The following is a 22,033-nucleotide window of genomic DNA, read 5'->3' on the forward strand; positions in this document are numbered from 1 at the left end:
TGACAGAACGTCCTTCACCTTAAAACCTCAGAGCTCACAGTGAAACACAAAATAATAGCAAACTGTGGATTGGGCCAAAGGGCCCCTTAGTGAGGTTTCCCTCGTGAGGTTCAAGGTGGGAAAGCCCGCAGGTCACCTGGCTCACCCCCATCTTGCAGGACTGACTGGACCTGCCCACAGAACTCTCCAAAGTTAACTGGGTCAGCCGCCTCCTTAGAACCCACCTGAGACCCGGACTCTTCGTGGCAGAAGGGCGAGGAGACGGGCAGGAGTTTGACAGGGGCAGGACTCCCTCCCCGGTGAGGCTGTGGGCTTTCAGGTCCCTCGGTAGCGCCAACCCTTGAACATAAGCGTATCTGTTAACCACCGTGGCCCACGCTCGGCGCCAGGGGAACCCACGCTAGCACGGTCTGGGGAACTGCTTGGTGAGATGCCCAGAAGTTGGGGAGCCCTGACTTCTGGGGTCACTAGTCCCCTCTGCTGCAGCCCACGTGCGGCGGCCGTCGTCCTCCCCATGGCCGTGCTGCCGCTGTACGCAGTTAAGGCTCAGCTGATGGCGCCTCTCCCTCCCTTTCACTCCCAGGAACGTCCTCGTCCTGACAGCAGGGCTCCCGTTCTAAGAACGGACAGAGTTCCGTTACGGGAGGCCCTGCCTGCAGCTACCTGGACCCATCTGAACACTGAGCTGCTTTATGCTAAAACGTGACAGTAACAATTAGCTCACACGTGCTTTGATTCGGAAAAAAAAGATCACGTTTGATCTTAAATAACCTTTTAAGAAGCTCTTGAGCTTTTCCCCACAGATTTCTTTACTTTCTAGGGTGCCTGTCAGTATTGTGGCAGTATTTAGAAATAGTTAACACATTTATCTAAAATACTGATTACGAAACTCAAGTGTCTCCCATTAAAACCGTTTGCTCAGCTACAACTCCTAGGTTCCCTTAACTTTGCTATTTGTTGATCCAACAATCCCAAATGTGAGTTTTTTAAATTTGCCTTCTTGTGATCACTAATGCGGATTTCAACAGGATTTCCTACCAAGGAATAAATGAAAGGGGACAGAAAAATTCAGCTGCTCATCCACACCTTAAACAAACCTGAGTGCAAATCTTCAGAAAGCTGGGTATACTGGAGCCAAGACAGGATTTGGACAGGAGTGCCAAGAACGTGGCAGTTACAATTTGGATGCTATAGCTGTGAGCAGAGCTTCCCGAGGACAAGAGTCTTGTGAAATAGAGACATTTCCAGTCTCAAAGCCCAGCGGTTGTGTCCGAGGGCTGGCAGCGCGTTTCAGGAGGGACTGGCCTTCCAAGGACCGAGCCTTGGCCATTCGAGAACAAGCTCCTCCCGCCAGCCCGACACCAAGCACTCCTTTCTTACCTTTTTCCTGCACTAAAGGCACAGTCCTTTGAAACCTCGTTTACTAGATATTTTTATCTACTCTTCATTGGCTATTGCGGCCTCCAAATGCCACCTGCCTTCCTGTTCATTTTAAGTACCTGGGCTCTTTCATGAGTAAAGCACCTTGACCCAATCAGAATTTAACAAAATCATTACCTAGCTCAAATTTAGCTAAGCTCACACCTGGAGCTTGAAAATTTTTTTTTGTGTAACCTCTAACACATGTAGAATGATTCACCTAAGAAAATAAGCGGAAGCAATAAACCTCACCGGAGACCGTGATCTCAACTGTCTCCACAAGGGCACACCCCCTCGCACCCGCTCAAAGCACCCGCTCAAGGCCGCCTGTCCAACCTGCTCCCCGCCCCCTGGAGTCCCTCCTGCTACTCAAGCCCCCCCTGCCCTCTCAGAACAGTGAGTCTCCCTCAAACATCCCCATTGCTTAAAAGAAGCAAAATCCAACTGAGTAAACCCCGAAGACCTTGCTGGCTGTGTGCAGCGATTCATCCCATCCAGCGAGCAGGAGGGGGTCTGAGGGGCTGTGCAAAACCGGCGGCCCTCCTGGGCCCAAGGGGAGACGGTGCCCTGTTGGAGCTCAGGTGACCTACCTGCGGGGGACAGAGGGGCCCGTGGCGGATGACCTCACTGGTGCTGGACAGGGCACCTCCAGGCTGCCGGGGACTGGACCTGCCCTTAGCTGAGGGACTGAGCCGTGGTTTGGTGACATGGGCTTGGTACAGGGCCTCCGTCGGGGCCCGCGGTGTCCTTACAACACCACGAACAACAGCACAAGCCATAGTATCCCGCAGCTTACAACACGGCACCGTCCATCACACACCGCTCTTCCGAAAGCGGTCCCGGATGCCTTCAGCCCCTTCCCATCTCTGCAGAACTCCCTCCAGTCACACTGCGGCCGCCCGATCACGCTGAACCTGCCCCGGCCAAAGCATCAGTGACGTCCACGGGGCCGACTTGTCCTGACTTCACCTGTCGGCGACCGTGACTCACGCGCCCCGGAGGCCCACCTCTCCCACGAGGGGCCTCTGCACCCGGCCTCATGCTGCCCTGACCGCTCGACCCCACGGTGGCCTTGTCCTGCCCCACGAGGAGGCTCAGGTCAGGCCTGCGTCGCGAACAGAACACGGACCTCAGACACACAACCGCCCACCGGACGCCCTGGCCCAACCCAGCCGGTGCTCCGAGCTCCCTGGCCCAAAGCCCGGGAGACCAGACGGCCGACACCCTGCTCCAGCCCTGCACGTCCCGAGGGTCCGCACGCCCCGCCCCGCAGGCCAAGCCTCAGGAGCGACCCCCCCCTCGCCCCGCCCCGCCCCACGGTCTGGACCCACAGAGCAGCCGGACGCCTGCCCCGCCCACCCTGCTGCTCCTCTCCCGCCCCGCCCCCAGCCCCGTCCCCCACCTGCCGTCCGCACCTGCCGGGGCTCCCGCCTCTGGACGCGTGCTCAGCGTGGCTCCTCCCCCAGCGGGGAACTGCGTCAGCCTGCAGCCCCCACGGCGCGCTCACGAGTAACCCTGCCCCTCGGACACGACCAGCATCCCCGCCCCCCGTGGCTCGTGTCCCCCCGACCCTCCGAGCCGGGGGATTTCTGCCCGAGTCACCGGCCGGGACAGCGCGCGGTCCCCGGGATCGCGTCAACACACGTGCTCAGCAACCACCACAGCGCACCCTGACACGTGTCAGCATCTGACACCCCGCGTGCCCGGAGGCCTCGGGAGCAGGGAGCAGCACTGAGCACACAGTCGGTGCTCAACACGTGTCGAGTGCACAGCACGCGAGAGCGATGACACAAGGCCCACCGGGCGCGTGGGGACCGGGCTCCTCCCGCCGGACACCTCGGAGGCCTTTCCACAGCGCACCTGTCACCACCTCCTCGCAGGCAGCTCTGTCAGCAAACCTCCACACTCGTTCTTAAAAGCACACGGTGCCGCTGACTCACGCGTCTCCTTTCAGGGGTGTGACAGCAAACTGAGAGCCATCTCTCTGCGGGCCCGCAGACGCCGCCGACCGCATCGCTGGTACGTCCACCCGCTGTTACCCCAGCGTCTGTCCCCCTGTCGCTCCTGCTTGCAAAGGACAGCACCGGCCCTGTAACGCGAGAGACGCGGGACGACCCTCCCCCACCTTCGAGGCTGCGCGCCGGGCGCCTCGGCTGCACCACGGCTGTGACCGCGGGGGACGGTGACAGAGGGAATCAAAGGCCAAACCACACACTGTCATACAGATTTTAATAGAGTTTCTGATTGACTCATCACAGTAACCATTTTTACTGTAATGATATGCAGCTTTACTACATGAGTATAAATAAAAACAGATAAATACAGCTCTAGGCAACATCACAGATTAACAAACTAAGCATTCTTCATGAGCCAAAACTGAAAACAATGCTGATTAAGAAGAGATGCTGACACCCTTGCCCATTCTCATCATACCTTCTCTAAAAGGGTACTCAAATGAGGCGCTCCACCCACATCGGTCAATCTGTTCGCCAATGAGCCAGGCACATCGATCTCATGGTCTCCAGTGTTCCCTCCTTTGGCTGAAAAGCAGACACACCCCAACGTACCGAAAGGAAAAGTGGAACAGAGTGACGCAGACAACCACGAGCACACTGGAGACACGGCCCCCCTCCCCTGTCTCAAGCAGGGCGGACACACCGAGAAGAAAATCAACATCCGCCCGAGATGTCAGTCTCTGAAGCAGGACCTGAAATCGGAAAGGAAACGTGGGAGACAGAATCCACGCCACGTGTGACTTCGCGAGGCCGCGCCTCTCGGGGGGCAAACGCACGGATGACAGGTCGAGAGGAGACGCACAGGACCATCATTCAGGAAGGACTGCCCTCCAGACACCAGGAAGAAAGCCTGGAGGCGGCCAAGGGGGGAGGAACGGGGACAAAACACTAACTGCAGGCAGACAGCAAAACTCAGAAGGTCTCACGAAATTCCTAACATTTTGCTCAACTCTCAACTGTCACTCTAATCTGGCCTCATGATCTTATAAACCTTGCAGACCGTAAAGATCTTCCGTGATCTCACAGATCTTACAGATATATTAAGAACCAGGAAGTGAAGAACCACTGCTAAAATGTAAAAACAGCTCATTGCCAGTTATGTTTCAGAAAATGTGCCCGTAAAAATTCATTTTCGCCTCCAAAAATACATAATCCAGAATTTTTAGGCCAGTGCTTCAAGTAAACTGCCTTTGCCAATAGTGAATTAAGACCACGATTAAGTCAGATATTTCCAAAACCCACAATTCCAAACACATCCCAGTGTATTTTCAACTCATCCTGCAAAAAAGCGCAGTGTGGATTCAAAACGTCACTGGACACCTGGACGCGACCTATGCAAAGATTCACAGGTTCTGTTCAGATTAACGTTTTAACTGCCACCTCTGCAATTCTACTGTTTTCATTTCATTTTTCTTTTAAAGGTTAACAGTGTTTAACTTTTGGTTTTAATCTGCAAAATAATATGTAGTGTTTCAGCTTCCAGTTAATGAGTCAAAATGGACAGGTCAGAAGACAACCCAGGGGATGGCAGTGAAAGATCAGAAAAGGTTTCCGTACACATCTGATCGCAGAGAAATAACCATAACCACATCTTAAACCCTTGTTCCCACTGTAAACTTTGTTCGTATCTCCATATTTCTAAGTCTGAATTAGTCTACAAAAATCACATTAAAAAGGTAAAATTACTTAAGTGCGATATTAACTGATCTGTATTTTATAAATTTTAATCCATAAAAATATAAGTAAGAATGGTAAATTTTTAAGAAAGAAATATACATTTAGTGCAAGTTATGAATTACATTTCTTCTTCAGCGTCAGCAGTAAAACACCTTGAGGAAAGAAAAGAAAAGAAAAAGACTGATCTAATTTCAAGAAAAAGAAAATTCCAGTGTTTAAACATGCAACTCATACCAGGTGCAGCTAAACAGAATTCTTCCTTCTCGTCACTGTCAAAGCAGCAGCATCTTGTCTTCTTACGCTCAACAGTACTTGTGTATTATAGGAGTTTTAGAAACAAAATCTGCATACGACCAGGTCACGTTATCCATAAAGTCAGAGAGGGGCGGAAAAAAAAGCAAAAAAGAAAACTGTTTATCCTCACAAGTCAAGTTCACTGTTGTTGGTTCTGAACCACACGGCACCCGAGCGAGAGCTCATTTCTCCTCCGTGGAGGTCTTCCCGGTGCCATGGGCCCCTGTCGGCGCACACGTGACTGCACCCAGCATCTCGGGATGGGGCAAACTACGGGGTTAAGGGCACAAGAAACACTCCCTTCTTCTGTGTGAAACCTCAGTACAACCTCAGTACATCTCAATATGAGAAAGGACTGCTTCCAAAGGGCACACAAACTTACAGAGGCTTTGTTAGAGCGCGAGAAGGGGCGGCGGGGAGAGGGAGCTCATCCGGAATGCAGAAAGGTAATGCTCTAACTGTACACTTCATGAGTTAAACAGAAAAGTTTTGATTAAAAAAGGGCAAGACCTTGCAGTCTTAGAGATGGCTCGATTCAGAGGGATCCCTCCCGAAACAGGCACGTCTCTGCGGTGCTGGAGAGCGGGCCGGGGGCCGGGGTCAGGCTCGGCCGCCCTCCCCGTGGAGGGAGGCCCAGGCCACACCCCGGGCTGAGCGCACCCAGCGCAGACAGCACACCACGTGGCCCCCTCGTGGGATGGGAGATACTCACTCGCCTCCTTCTCTCTCTCCTTTCCCTCCCCAAACAACTCCTCCATTCCACCAGCAGTACTGCAAACCATGTTGCAGCAGCCCGGCTTTTCTACTTCCTTTTCTGAAGGGGGTTAAAGCACGGTGCTGCTCAGCAGGCGGGCCTCCTCCCCGGCCTCCTCTCCCTCTGACGTCACGGGGCTCAGTTGAACATTATGGACGCGGGGTCTTGGTTTGCCGTCTGGGCCATATGACGGAGGATATCTTTTTTTGTGATGATACCAAGGAGGCGTCTGAAAAGGATAAACAGAAGGTTGCCGTTAAAATTAAAAGGAAAAGAAAAGAGGAGCTAAATCCACAGCTAAACCCTTTTTGTTGACAGGAGCAGAGCAAAGCAAGCAGCCTGATTCTGTATTTTCTAAAAGCATTTTACTGGTAAAGATAATTAAATACCCAGCACCCATCCTTGGATATAGCGAGTACGACGTCACTAACAGCTCGGTGTCCTTTCCCCGAGACTGAGGACTGGGCCCCCCTGAAGCACAGCCACTCTGAGTAACGTGTGCCAGTGAGAAAGGGACAGAGACGGGAGGATGTAGAACAGGAAAGGACGCTGACCCCACCTGAGAAGGAAAATTTGTTCCCACCGCATCAAGAAAGAAGTGTCTGGTGACCAAATCCCCTCAATGTTCCGCTTTTTTTAAAGCCAAAATGAACTAACTTTAAAAAGATAACTTAAGGATTGCCCAGTTGTATGCAGAATCTACACGAAAGCACATACAATTGAGATAAAAATGCATATAAAATGGTCAACACAGAATTTCAATCCCAAACTTCAGAATCCCAAGGATAAATCTCTGAGACAACCCAAATTTCTAGTACGGTCATCAATGTCTTCCGTTTTTGATTTTGGTCAAAAAAGTTAAGATACGGTGCTTTTATGAAAGTCTGAGTTGTTAATGCTTACACTGAAAGATAGGCGAAAACGTCAAGAAGGAGTCCTAAAAGATGATTATAGATGAAGCAGAAAGCAGAATGGATGGGTAGCTACTTACTATTCTGGTTAGTAGCTTTTTTTTAAAAAGGATGCATGGAACACTTGTGAAGGGTTAGCGCACAACAGGGGTGCCTGATCGGTGCTGGACTGGGACAGGCCTCACGGAGGGATGGCAACTGCAGGGCGAGGCAGTTCCAGGCAGTAACTGCCTAAGCCAGGCCACTTAACAGATGATTCAAAATCATCTCCGGTCATGACCCCACTGGGACAGAGAGCCAGTGAGAACCACCGCACATGGCTCTCAAAGCTGCTGACAGCGTTCTAGAAACAGCCTGCGAAGGGCACCGGGGCCCACGCCCCAGGACTCTGCGGGTACGGCAGAGAACGGAGGCCGGTGACAACCACGTCTGAGCCAGAGTCCCCACAAGACGGCCAAAGACCAGGGAACAAGACAGAGACGGGGTGGGGCTGGGGGACACTGTAAGCAGAGCGGGCTGTCCTCGAGGGCACGTATTTGCCGCAAGAACGTCCCAGAGGGTTCACTCGCCCGCCGACCACACTGCCTACGGCCCCAAATCCAAGGAAAGACCCTGACGGGAGGCGGGACCCGCTGGCCCTCCCTACGGTGGGGCCTGGACACGCCCCCAGCCTCGCGGACAGACTGCGGGCGTGCGGGGGCGGGAGGGTCACAGCCCCCAGGTTCCCGCCTCGGCCCCGGCGGCCTGGCGGCGTGTGCCCGGTCACGTCACAGCACGCCCCCCACCCCCAGGTCTGGGGGGCAGCTGCGTGATCACCAGGGGCTCGGCGCGCCGCGTCAGCTCCTCCAGGTGCGCTACCGTGTTCTTCTTGGTGATGATCCCCAAGACGCTCCTGCAACAGACCACGTGATGCTAATGACTGCGGGAGAACTTAGGCGGGAGGAGCTTCCAATCATAATGATAGAGAATGCGAGAAAAAATTAAAACATGAACCATAAGAATGCTTTCATGAGCTTCAGGAAAACAGACACAAAAATGATCTGAAATCCCAGGTCCCACCGCATGAATTCTACTGACTTTCCAAAGTGACATGATCCTATTTGAAACACTGGTGGGTGGTTATCCTTTTTAAATTAAAAGTCAAAAGCACACAATGACGATGACTACAAAAAAGTACAAAGAAACAACATCTATCACAGCTACGAAACTCTGAAAGGAGTTGCATTTGCAGCGTTCTTCCCACAGAGGAGAGCGCTCCTCTCATTGCTGCAATGTCGCCCGCGGCCCTCCTCGCTGGGCCCACCCCGCCGCGGAAAAGGCAGAGGCGGCCCGGGCTCCTCAGGCTCTGGCCTCCTTAAGAAACCCCGTGACTATTACTTGGAATTAAAATGAAAAAAAACACACACTAAATAAAGCTGACTAATACATGCGCTCCCCGATTTTCAGGACCTGCCGAATTCTGCTTCTTAAAATAAGCTTAATAAAAATGATTTTTTGATTTGATACACTTTTCTCTAAATAATGATTATTTCTCGGTTAATATCATTATTATAACATCAAGCAAGATGATGAACAAATTCTCATGAGGGTACTTGAAAATAATTCAACTGCTTTTTTTTTTTTTTTCAACTGCTTTTTAATCATTAAAACAAAATTCTGGTAACTGGCTTATAATGGAAGTGAATGACTTCAACCACGATGTATGGCAATACAGACAGCGAATGTCAAGAACCCTAAAAAGCTTTCATCTTTGAATTCTGAAAGCCCAGCCAGCGTGCCCTTCCGGGTGACTGGATGTCCCTGTGCTCCGGTTAAGTCAGCTCTGTATGGCGCTGCCTCAGACCATCCTGACTTCCTGGAGAAGTCACAGGGGGCCTCGTTCCGTCAAAGGCTCTGGTCCCCCACCGACGTCAGTTATGAAGCAGTCACTAGGGGGTGCTGGGGCGGGGCAGCAAACGGAGGGTAGGGAATGAGAAAGGCAGGAACAGGTGCTTTGCTAATGTTTTCTCATTATGTTTTAAAATAACGTACTTTTCCTTAAGAACAAAGACAAACTAACTGAACAGTTCTCACAGCGTGGGAGCCAGTTTCCCTCCAAAAGGCTCAAAAAATGCACTACATAAAATAAACACTAACTCAGTAGATGTTCTTCTCTGACTAAATGTGTGAGATAAAACAGACAAAAACCATCAATTCACTTGCATTTATAGCTGGAATCAAGAAACGTGAGTATCCTGACAATTCAGTAAAAGAATCGCAGCTTAGTTCTTACTCATTCTTTTCTGCCCAGTTACATACAATGATTAATTTCAGTTAATATGTTAGTAACCTCTGGCAAACTGCAAGGTACACAGTGAGGACAGTCACGAATTTATTAAAGACACAATGGCAAATTTATAGACTTCTAAAGTAATCTTCGTATTTACCAAGTAACAGCCCTAAAAAGGAGGAAATACACATATTTCCTTTCTTTAGTTACTGGAGAAAAGAGATTTGAGAGTAACAAGGGCAAATTCAGTGCTGCTTTATTACTTTCAGAAGTGCAAGGAAAATCAATGCAAAATGTGATTCACGTAGGAAACAATTTTCTGTTCCCTGGAGGTGGTGGTGGGGGGCGAACAATGACGTCAGAGTAAACAGGGCATGACCCAGCATCTTCCCAAAGTATCAATATTGGTTTCCAAGAAACACGAGTTCCAGGAGTTCCTCTGCTCCCGTTTTCCTCCCCTAACGGGTGCACGTTTGGAAAACCAAGTTTGCTGTTCACCCCCCTCTGAGAAGCTCCACAGTAAAGAACCTCAACTGTATTTAATCCAACACTTTACAAACGCATATGGTCACGGACCTCTTTTTTGAGCCATTCTAGTTAACATCCTGCTGGTTCCACCAAGACTAAAAGATTTTGAGAAATTCTGCTAATCAGAATACAAAACGTGGGGAATCTTCAACGCTGACAAGACACCGCCTAGTCTCACTTTCTCCTTGCATCTCAGGGTCTAGGTTCCTCAGGTCTTCTTCCCCCCAAATACATAGTTATTTTCCACCTCTCAGGACCCAGTATGAACTGTAACATGCTGACCGTTAGACTCTCCACTAAAATGCAGAAGAGATGAGCTCTCTTCTTCTTTTATCTACCAATCTATTTTCCTTGAAGGACAGAAGTAAGGAAAATATAATCAAGGCCAATAAACATAAAAAGCCACCTCCCACCCCACGCTTTCTTACAAACAGGCGGGATCAGGTAAGATCTTCATCAGCTGTCCCCCCACCCCTGCACTCCTTTCCAGCATCCGTGCTGCTGAGAACCTGAACTCCGTCAGCAGAGTGCACGACTGGCATGAACCCACAGAGCCTGTGACATGCTCCACCGGGACTGGAGAAAGACATCCACACTTGTTATGACACAGGAGGACAAGCCACGCCAGGCACAGAGAGCAACACAGAGCAGGTCAACGTTTAATAAGCCAACTCACTCAGCTAGGCTTCCAAGTGAGCCATTCATTACTAAAAGGACCCCAAACCTTCACGATAAGGTACTCCATTTAGCGTGTACTTATTAAGCTTTTTCAACAATGAAGTCTGGTACCATTACTCTTTAAATTAAACACTAAACAGAAGAAAGCAGTTATTTTACAACATACATCTCTTCCCCCATCAGCATCTGTGGCATCTGATCGTCAGCCTCCCTGCCCTTGATCAAGAGCTGCATCCCTCAAATGATTTATTTCCTCTTACCTAGCTGGGTGGTACAGTGGAAACACCAATCATGGATCGAGTTCTCTAGCTTTCTGTTTCTGTTCCTAACCCAATACGGGCTAATATACTGTCCCAGAAAACAGTAGTTTAAGAAATCACAAAGAAAGAAGACAGACTCTATTGGTCAACCACCACGTAAAGCAGCAAGAGGCTGGGCTTCCGAGCTGGAAGGCTACCTGACCCCTGAGCTACGCCGTGCTGACCACGTGCCTGGACACACCTCCCCAGCCTTGACGACCACCTCTGTGCAGGGGGCCGCAGAGGTAAACGAGAAACTCGAAGGAGGTGTCCCATCGGGAGGTGTTCGCTTTCCCTCCTTTCTCTACAGAGGGGTCGTGTGTTTTGTCCCTACGGGATCGTTTGTTAAACCGCTGGGTCCTCTAAGTGTGCGGTGTTTCCAAGAGCCTCATGCAGCACAGGGGAATCATCCCGTCTACACACAGTCCAGCCTTGCTGCCATCAGCCTGCAGGTAAAACACTGTGTCTGAGGATTCCAAGTGGGAAGAGCCACACAGTAGGGATCAAGGGGCCCGGAGAGAAAGGGCAGGAGGCAGAGGCCAGCCCAGGAGCAGGGGAGCAACGCCGGGCTGAGGCCCGTGCGCCGAGGCGGGCCCGCCGTGCGTCCCCACGCTGCCTGACACCCGCCAGGCCATACCTCCCCACACTCCTACCATGGGGAAACACGGCCAGTCTACGTGCAAAGGGCAGAGACATCAATTTATACATTTTAAGTGCACTGGTGTTCATCGGCCAGCACCTTATTCAAAAGATGTGTGGATGGAGACCACAGAAAAGCAGAAACAAAGCGTCTGCAAAAGGTCTTCACCTAATTCACAAACCTCGTTTAATTATATATGATTTCCCTCATTACACGATAAAGCAAAGAGTAAACAGCAAAACATTTAGAAAGCTATTACTGTACTGGAGATGAATAACCATGGCATACTTACAAAAAGAGAACAGGGTGCCGCGGTGCTGCAGGCTGCGGGCTCCGCCGCCCTCTAAGAGGGGAAACATCCTCAGCCGGGCCCCGCCCACCCCGCACCATGACACCCCCCGGCTCCCTGCAGCTCCGAAGCGCTCCTGAGAAATGTCACTTCCTGTTTTGGCAAAGACCTGGCAGTTGACACTCTGCTCGCCGCTGCTAAGTGGGACTCCGAGGACCCCCCTCCCGGGGAGGGCGATGGGGCTGACCGGGCTCCCCCAGAGCGTCCCGCAGGCTGGCGGCGGCCGGGCCGAGCACACTCACCCGTTGTGTGTGACCAGGCACTGCCGCAGGCCCAGCTTCCGGAAGATGTCCACCACGATCTCCATGGGCGTGTGGTCCGTGACCGTGAATGGACTCATGTCAAGGATGCTGCGGAGCTTCAGTGGCCGGGGACTCTCCGCTGGGAGGGATGGGGTGTGCTGTGCGAAGCACACACGGGAACTGCCCACTATCCCTTCCTGTTTTTTTCTGGCACTCTCTGAAGAGACAAAGACGACCAAAAATTAAAAACTGGTAGGTTTTCTTTGGTATGTTCTGTTTTCAGGACAACCAGCTTATTCAGAGATTTAAAACAATAAATAAACATCCTTTCGGTCCCCTCTTTCTTTTCCCATCTTCCTAACCAAGAAAAAAATGGACTGAAAAGCCATTTAGCAATTTCTTAAATTAGACAGAATTAGGATCCACCAATAACAAATCATCTTCATGCAAATAAAATACTGGTGGTATAATTATATCATGGTATAATTTTCTTTGCTGTGGTCTAACTTTGGGGGACAAGGAAGCATACTGGAAATACGGGCTTTTAAAGGCACACAAGTAACGAGAGCACCACTGACTACAGGAACGCACCCCCAAGAGGCCTGCCTGTGCCGTGGGCCACTCCTCCTGCCTTGGAGGCGGGACCACAGAGAATCTCATCCTTGCCTGGACCATGTTGTCTATCCTACCCCTGTGAACCGGCTAGTTCTTCCTCTTTTCTGATGTTCAAGCTTAACTTTCTAGGTGCGTCACGAGGTGGGTTGAAAGTACAGTTACACACGTAACGGACACCGACCGACTTTCGAGGTTTATCTGCACAGGCTCCGTTCATTCCCGCTCTCCGGGGCTCTGCCTCAAGTGCTTCTGTCCTGTGCCTACTTCCTCTCTGCCACCTCTCAGACTGTGAGACAACAGGTGGCCAGGACACAGAAAACGGCAGAGGAGAGACCGTGGGGAGGAGAAGGAAACCCGCGAAAGGGAGAGAACACACAAGCAAAATGGAAGAGCTTACGCTCTTCATTAGTATGAATCCAAAGCTGTGTGTACAAATATCCTATCTGTCATACTGAACACATTCTGAACATGAGTTTTGCCACAAAAATACGTAAGCCAAAATAACAAGCACCAGCCCTACAGGAGCAGTGAGCCCAGCTCATAAACACACACCGCAAGGCCCTCTCCTTCCGTCCAGCAAGGCCCTGCTTCACTGTGCTGTCACGGTCAGTGACGTTCTAGCGCTAGGATCCCCTAAAGCACCTTGGAAGCATAAGAAGGGCACGGAGAAGAAGAAAGCCCACCAGCAACTGACATAAATGACTTCTGAAAAATGCTCGTTAAGCTGCTTTTGGCCCGTAGAAGCATCAGGCTAATGGCTTGGGAACGGAGGAACGGAGGGGCTGTTAGCATGTAGGACAGTTGCTCTGTGAAACCTGGGAGTGACCGATTCCAAAAACATCCCCCAGGGATCTTTCACTTGTATTAATTTCAGAAACCAAAAAGGTCTCTATACTCATAAAATGGTGTTTCAACTACCTGAGCAGGTACAAAGCTAATTTTAACTCCTACAAAGAGATAAACAAAAGGCTGGTCCATGTACTGCAGTTCGGATTGAGCTGAGTTGAGTAAACGCTGTTTCACAGTCAGGCTGATAATAATACTGCCATGGGGAAAAGCTTCAGCAGATCCTCTCTCCCAGGTGCACAAGCTAAAGCTTTACTCTGAACAGAAGCTCCTGAGGGGGCAGGAGAAAAGTACAACGAGGGGAGCAGCCTAACTGTCACTGCGCCATGTACCTTTCTAATCGTGTTCAATATGTCAATGGTATTCGAGTTCTCATGCATTAAGAATCTCCCTGTAAAACCCACAGCTCCCAGCACGTCATCAGAAAGGAGCAAGTACACTTTTATACCTTAAGGTGGAAAACAGGAAAGATGATTCAATTCACACTATAAATGTAGTATTAAATACATGCTTCATTTTAAACAAATCTATAAAAAAGCATTCAGCCTCACTTTTACATCTGGACAAAAAAAATGCAGGAGAAATGTCTCTCCATTTGGACTAAACTTTAACACAGTAAACCGTCATCTACTCCTGGTGAGAGTCCATGGCAGAACCACGACTTCGTGCAATCTGAAAATACCTTACAAAATTACAAATGCACTACTCCCTGGTCCAGCGATTCCATTTCTAGTACTTCCCTACATCTGCATAGGCAAAACGTCAAGTACACAAGGTTATCAGATATGTGAGGTGGCAATTTTTATCACAGCAAGGCTGAAAACATCTTAAATGTCCATCAGCGGGAAGCGGATTTAAAAAATCATGATGTATTCCACAGTACATCCACTCAGTGGAGTACTGTGTAGCTGTTAAAAATAAAATGATTTGGAAAGATGTCCAAAAAAACATTGTTTAGTGAAAAAAACAAGACACAGAACAGCACGTATTGGGTAGCACGCTATGACTTGCTTTATAAAAAAGGAGAAAATGTATACACTTACTTACACAGGCAGAGAATGATAGCTACAGAAAACGTAAGAAGCCAAGGAGACAGTTGCCTACGGAGCTAAACTGGGGATTACGAGGTCATGGGTGAGAGATTTTTCATTATATACCTTTTTTTTTTCTTTCTCTGTATGGCAATTCATCACTATAAACTTTTAATCTTCTCAAATTTGAACTATGTGAATGTACTATCTACATACAAACTAAAAAAAGGGACTTCCCTGGTGGCACAGTGGTTAAGAACCCGCCTGCCGATGCAGGGGACACGGGTACCAGCCCTGGTCCGGGAAGATCCCACATGCCGTGGAGCAACTAAGCCCGTGCGCCACAACTACTGAGCCTGTGCTTTAGAGCCTGTGAGCCACAAATACTGAGCCTGCGTGCCACAACTATGGAGCCCGCACGCCCCAGAGCCCGTGCTCCGCAACAAGAGAAGCCACTGCAATGAGAAGCCCGCGCGCCGCAACCAAGAGTAGCCCCCGCTCACCGCAACTAGAGAAAGCCCACGCACAGCAACAGAGACCCAACGCAGCCAAAGATAAAATAAAAAAAGATTTTTAACGATATAACATAAAATTTAATGCCGAGTTTATAAATAAATTTGGAGAAAACTGCTCTTTTAAAATCTTGAGTTTTCCACCCCCAGACATAGTATATAGTTCACAATTTATTCAAGCATTCCTTTCGGTCCTTTGATAAACTATTTTATATAAATATCGATAAACTACATATTATATACAAAACTCTAGTGTACAGGTCTATTTCTCCCATTCAAAAACTAAAACTTTACCAAAATATATGCTGGCAAATATTTAAGGTGTGTTAAAGAAAATCACGCTGTGACTAACCCTTCTGATGACATGAGTTGCTATTTCACATATCTAAAGTACCCCTATTTCCCTTAAACTGACATTACCTGCTATCCCCAATGTTCTATTTCTCAGGACAGTAATAAAATCAACTTTTAAAAATATGTCCACAGAATCAATGGGAATATAAATAATTCTTAACTTTACCACTTTATCTTTTAAAAACCTGGGCTTTTTTTCCTTTAAATTTCTACATAAATTCCAAAATTCTGACCCTTTTCTTTTTTGCTTACTATTACAACATAATGAACAAAATGTGGACAGCGAAACTCTTCTCCGACTGTAGGTCGGCCGTGGTGACGGCTCAGAGGCTAAAACACTTGAACACCGCCACATCTAACACACACTCCGCCCACTCGGACAGCTACCAGTCTATTAGCTCAAGGGAATGCTAGGCTTTGAGCAAGTCTCCCAAAGCTGCAGCCTTTTCCTTAGCTGAACTGGATATTCTGCATAGGCTCTTTTCTATTCTTTCTTTCTTCTTTTTGCTTGAATAGCTCTTGTAAACGGAGAGCTTCCAGTTTGCCTTGAGATATGCTGCCCATCTGCACCATCTAGGCTTCCCTCTTCAAATGGCTCAAGAACTGAAATATTTTACAACCCTTTGGCCACAGAGGTAAGTTGGAGGGAGGTGACGGGCTCACAGGAATGACCTTTGGGGACAGGCTGAACGCTCTACATTTTCAGCTCCGAGTCCTCTACTGAACACCAGGAGTATCAAGGCAATGGCTGGACGAAAATACCCTCTATCACAGGGGTCCCCAACCCCTGGGCCACGGACCGGTACCGGCGCGTGGCCTGTTAGCAACCAAGCCGCGCGGCAGGAGGTGAGCGATGGGCAAGCCAGCGAAGCTTCATCGGCCACTCCCCATTGCTCGCATCACTGCCTGAGCCATCCTCCACCCCTACTCACCCGCCCCATCCATGGAGGAACCGTTTTCCATGAAACCGGTCCCTGGTGCCAAAAAGGTTGGGGACCGCTGCTTTAAACTATATATTACAAGTTAATACTGTAAATCTACATCCAAAAATTGAAAAAGCAAAACCCTATGGATCTGACATGAGACAGACCAAAGATGATGGAGTTTTCAGTAACTTGCATTCAAATAAGCCAACTTTATTAACTACAAGAAGGTATTTAGCTGTATGCCTCGGCAGTTACTAAGGCCTTATGTAACACGCTATTATGAATATTGTCAAGTTAACAAGACTTATCTGAGTGAGAAAAGAAAGAGCCGGACTCCAGTCCCTGATAACAATGCCAAATCAAAAGATAAAACAGTATTTAGCTGGAAAACATCCCACGGAAGGGTAAATTCCTTTCCTAAAGAACCTAAGATATTACGAGACATAAAATACACCACTTGTCCCCACGAACCCAACCAATTAAATTTTATAGCTTTCCTTTCTTTCAGAAATCTATTACATATTTATACTCGTCCACCTAGGTATCTAGATACCAACAGACAGAGCCGTAGGTAGACGTATATGTGTGTGTAGTTCTTTAAAAGGGTACCTATTGCAATTGTCAGGTCTCTTCTGAGGGCAAATCCCACTAATCTCTGAGACTCTTTGGACATTATGACAGGAAAGCCGTTGTAGCTGGTCTCATTAATCATGTTTTCTATGTCATCCACGGTCATGTTGTCCTGGGTCAGGACGGCCAGGGGAGGGTCACTCCTCCGAGGTCTCATGACATCGGCAGCCAGGGTGGTATGAGTGAATTCTTCTTTTGCATCCAAGAAAGGGTATCCATTCAGCCGGATGTGAGCTTCATAAATGCCTTCCCTCCCAAAGGCATCTCCAACCCATTTACTGGTCATTACTGCGGCCATCAGGGGAACAATATACTCCAAGCCTCCAGTGAGCTCAAAAACAATGACCACCAGGGACACAGTCATCCTTGTCACACCACCTGAAAAAATAAGACCACAGGTCAGGAAGGGCAGGGTCCTCATCAATCCACGGTGGTAGAATGTCTGCACTAGGCAGGCGGTCGGTCACAAATTATAAACAGAACTTAGTGAAAAGGATCATCGCTATTTTAATAAGATCTAGAGAAACCAATCTTCTTTGTTCATAACACAGAAGACTATTAAAATAACATTTTAAAACTGGCTTACTTCAGACAAAAAAATCACAGCTGACCAACTAACACAGTTTGCCATTTTGGTTTACTGCTATCACAAAGACATAATTTCACCTCTATAAAAGCTTACAATTAATTCTTCAAGAACTTGGTGAAGCACATCATAGTTAGTTTGCTTACTACCAATTTACAAATTAAACTCGTGGGTAGAATATTAAATTAATACATTTCTCCCCTCTAAATCTCTTCAAAATGAATAAAACACTCTGACGCGTTGCGGTTTCTGTTAACAGCGTAATGCCCCACTTAGAAAGCTCACCTGAACTGTTCCGGGTACCTCCCAGATCACCACTGTGAACCCTGCTCTCTGCTGAGGCCTCCCTGACCCAGGCCCCTCCACCCACGCTGTGTCTGTCCCATGTCTCTGGCTACCCACACCTTATCTTCCGGCTACGCTGGTCTCATTTCCAACTGTGAAGACTCTGGGGGACCCACGGTCGCAGAAACCACCACACACTCAAAGCCAAACCCCTCTTCTCCCCCAGAGAGCTCCCATCCCGGCCCCCAACTCCAGGACCAGACAACACACTCCTCCTGACAACCCAGTGGCCACTCCTGGTTCATCCCTTTACTGTATCCCAACATCTAGACTCTCACCTAGTCCTAGCTGATGTGCTCTGCAAACATCTATCTAGGGGCTCCTTTCTCAGTATTCTCACTATTACCCACCTAGTCAGACCCTCAAGTCTCGGCTCCTGAATTTGAACACTGTTTCATCTAACCTCCCTGACTGCGGGCCCCATTACCTTCCATCCACTTTATAAGCCATGTCCCCAGGTTAATCTTCCCTAAGTGCTACTTTCACCATGTTGCTCCTTTGCTCAAAAACCTACCAGGGCTTGTCAGTTGATACGGTGTGAAGCTAAAGCTCTTCCTTTCTGTTTTTTAACCTAAAAATAGAAGGGAGAAAGAACCTACTATATATTGGGTATCTGCACTATGCCAGGGATGCCCTAGGTGCTTTACAGAGGCTTTTATTTTTTTAACCAAGCACGTATCTTACCAGGCACTGTGCTAACAGCTTTATATGCATTTTATTTTACATAATCCTCAAAAACAACTGTAGGAAATAAGCAGTTGTTATTTCCATTCTAAAGATAAGAAAGATAAAAATCAAGCAGTAAAGGAATTTTCCCAAAATCATCCCACTAAAAATGGCAAAGCCACAACCCTGCCATGGACCTGACCGATTCCAAATAGAAATTCATCCTGACATAAGTCACTGCCTCCTTCTCACCAATCCACCTTTCCTTCCCAAGGTGCCCAAAACGCACTCTCTACTCCAACACTGTCAGGCTCTCCAAAGCCCTCCGCGTGCCAGAGTTCACCCGTCCCGACCCCGCTGCCTGCACACCACTCTCCTCTTCAACAAAGGCAGCTCCTTCCAACCCTGCTCCTCTTCCAGAGCCCCTGCCGCCACCCTCCCTCTGGATCCCCGCAGGGCCCATGACGACGCTCCGGCGCTGGGGCCCATCGTCCCGTGCGGTGCTCCTGTTTAACCAGCGCAGGCCTTGTCCCCCGACCCGCGTCTCGTGAGGGGAGGGCCCACGCTCACATTTCTTTCTGTACCGCTCGCCGCGCGGCGCTCATCACAAAGTGGATGCCCACTTGCTGCTCTGCAGAGAACGATTCTTTCATTTATTACACTTTGGAAGATCAATAACTACACAATTCTGGCTCACTGAACAAAACTGAGTCAAAATACCAATTATAATTAAATATTATAACCAAAGTTTAGTTGACATTTTAAATATAAAATAAAATAATGATTTTTCATGTCCAAGAGGACAAGAAATAGACTCTTAAGAATGTAATGCAGACATTTTTCTTTTCTTTGCCTTAGAACAATAGTTAGTTTAGCTTTCTCCTTCGGCTGTAAATGCATCTTAAAGGACCTTCTACTAAGGCTGACAGGGAACCTCTGCAGAGGCGGAGTAAAGGTACCCCGAAGCTCTGCTGAGTGCTAGCCCAGGAACCACACTAGAGGGGCTGCAGGTAAGGCAAGCACCCCGACAACGAAAAAACAAACACCTCCTTGGCCAGGATTCAAATCAAGCCTCTGTTGTAGTGAGATGTTTTCTGCCCTACAGCATCACGCGATATTAAAAAGATGTTAACTCCTCCTACGGCTTTGCATTAACAAGTGTGCAGGGGCTGGCGAGATGAAAACCAGTGCCGCACAGGCCACATGCCTCGCCGTGCCCTCCCCGCCCCCACCCCGCTCCTCTCTCAGCCACAGACACACGCGCGCATGCGCAGGGCCCCGTTACCTAAGCACGCGGCCGCGCCGACCATGGCATAAAGGCCGGGGGTGATGCAGTCGGCCCCGACCTCACACCACTCCTTGAAGATGAACCAGTCGTGGTGATAGTAGGCCAGCTGCTCCACTGCGATGCCCACGATGCGGCCGGCGATCGCGCCGATGGCCATGCTGGGGATGAACAAGCCGGACGGGACCTGCAACGGGGCAAGCGCTCGGTGAGGCACGTCCTCCGCGCGCCTGCTCCAGACCTACGGTCTAAGCCTTGAGGCACAACGCAAAATCCTGGTGCAAAGGGAACTACAGCAAACCCTTGTTCTAACTGTAAGGGCAACAATCCCGCCAGCTCAGTTACAAAGTAACAGCCCACACTCCCCAGCCCAAAGAGAAGGTGACCCAAGAGTTATTTCTCCTTTAGCTCAGGGGTCTCTTCATGCCAGTCCCTTACATACACACATACGTTAAATGATTAAAAGGCGCACAGTTTTCTTGATTCAATTTAGTGAGGAAACCAGGAACAGTACAGACCAACTATTTAACCAATATTAAAAGACCAACAGCTCCAACCTGCCGGGCACGAAACGAGCCCAGCACAGAGCAATACGTGTTGACGACTGTGTCAGGTCACGAAAAGAATATGCACCTAGAAGGGATCAAAACAGACGTTTCACTCTCCCACCAGGTATGCCCTCAGCCAGAGTGGAGGGCAACGTGGGCCCTGGAGGCCTGCCCGCTGCCTCTGGCTTCTGCGGGAGAAAGCTGGATTTACAGAGCAAACTCCCTGCAGAAGTGGGGGCTTTAGTGGCTCTCCTAACTTGATTCACTATGAAAAAAGGGGAAACTTCACGGCTTTTCTATCACTTAACCCTTACGCCCAGCGGACTAAGGCAGAGCACAACAGAAGAGAGAGACGGTGGTTCAAAGGCCGCTGCCGCTGCAGTCGGCTGAGCTGCAGCTGTCCTCCCGTGGCTCACAGTGCTGTGTTGCTAGTGAATGGTAGCAGCTGCGTCAGCCGCAGGGGCCGGCCTTTAAAGAACAAGGGTCCAAGGACAGACATCTGATTCCCACACACATCACTGATGATCGTAAGAATTACATCTCTGGCAAATCACTAACTGATGAATGTTATTCTCACTTTCATAAATTCAAAAGAAGCAATGTCCCAGGGCACAAGACCTAGCTGTCTGAAACCCCGGGGGGAAAGGCCTGGTGCCCCCAGGCCTAGTGACTGAGCTCTGAGCCCACAGGGCCCTCTCCAGCCAACATCCCACAGCGATACAGGAGGCAGAGCCAGGGCTCCCCACAAACACCCACACCCTAATTCCTGGGAATCGTCTGCCTGCCACAGGGTTGTTTAATCAGCTGACCTGAAAACAGGAGATTACCCCGATGATATGGGTGGGCCTGAAGTAATCACAAAGGCTTTTTAAATGTGAAAGAAGGCTTTAGAAGAGTTCGCGTCAGAATGCTGAGAGAAAGCAAAGACTTGACCAGCCGTGGCTCTGAGGATGAAGGAAGGGGGCCAGGAACCAAGGCACGTGGAGGCTGGAAAAGGCAAGAAGATGGACTCTCCCCCAGAACTTCCGTAAATCCCTGTTTGCACCTTCACTTTAGCCCAGGGAGATCCAATTTGGATTTCTGAAGTCCAGAACTGTAATAAATGTATGTGATTTAGTGGTAATTTGTCACAGCAGCAACAGGAAGCTACTAAAAATGGTTTCAAAACATGATGATCGGGCTTCCCTGGTGGCGCAGTGGTTGAGAGTCCGCCTGCCGATGCAGGGAACACGGGTTCGTGCCCCGGTCCGGGAAGATCCCACATGCCGTGGAGCGGCTGGGCCCGTGAGCCATGGCCGCTGAGCCTGCGCGTCCGGAGTTTGTACTCTGCGATGGGAGAGGCCACAACAGCGAGAGGCCCGCGTACCGCAAAAAAAAAAAATGATGATCAATTCTGACACCCCTTCCCACTCTGAGGTACAGTGTGCGTCCCCTCCCTGAACCCGGGGCCTCTGTGACCGCACAGAGAAACAGGACTCAACAGGAGGTGTGCTACAGGACATCCTTGGCTAGGATAGGAACGGTCCTCTTGGAACCATGCTCTGGGGACCCTGAACTGCCACCATGTGAGGAATCTACCCACCCTGAGGCCGCCACGAGGGAAAAACCAGAGAC

General features: G+C 49.4%; 1 protein-coding gene across 7 annotated transcripts in view; it reads right to left on the reverse strand.

The window, feature by feature from the left end:
* CLCN3 (chloride voltage-gated channel 3) overlaps positions 1-22,033 on the reverse strand; it is a 97,655-nt gene that overhangs the window by 2,278 nt on the left and 73,344 nt on the right. For 3 of the 7 annotated variants that reach the window (XM_032634135.1, XM_032634134.1, XM_032634136.1), the window contains 5 exons: positions 19,872-20,058; positions 16,969-17,367; positions 12,076-12,292; positions 7,887-7,962; positions 3,632-6,388 (listed from right to left, as the gene is read on the reverse strand). In XM_032634135.1, coding sequence (XP_032490026.1) covers positions 6,230-6,388; positions 7,887-7,962; positions 12,076-12,292; positions 16,969-17,367; positions 19,872-20,058 — 1,038 coding nt within the window. In that variant the 3' untranslated portion in view covers positions 3,632-6,229. Of the gene's footprint in view, positions 1-224; positions 340-3,631; positions 6,389-7,886; positions 7,963-12,075; positions 12,293-16,968; positions 17,368-19,871; positions 20,059-22,033 lie in introns of those variants that run through there. The other 4 variants (XM_032634137.1, XM_032634138.1, XM_032634139.1 and 1 more) reach the window with 2 other exon arrangements.

Source organism: Phocoena sinus, chromosome 6 (genome assembly GCF_008692025.1).
Source record: "Phocoena sinus isolate mPhoSin1 chromosome 6, mPhoSin1.pri, whole genome shotgun sequence".
NCBI lineage: Eukaryota > Metazoa > Chordata > Mammalia > Artiodactyla > Phocoenidae > Phocoena > Phocoena sinus.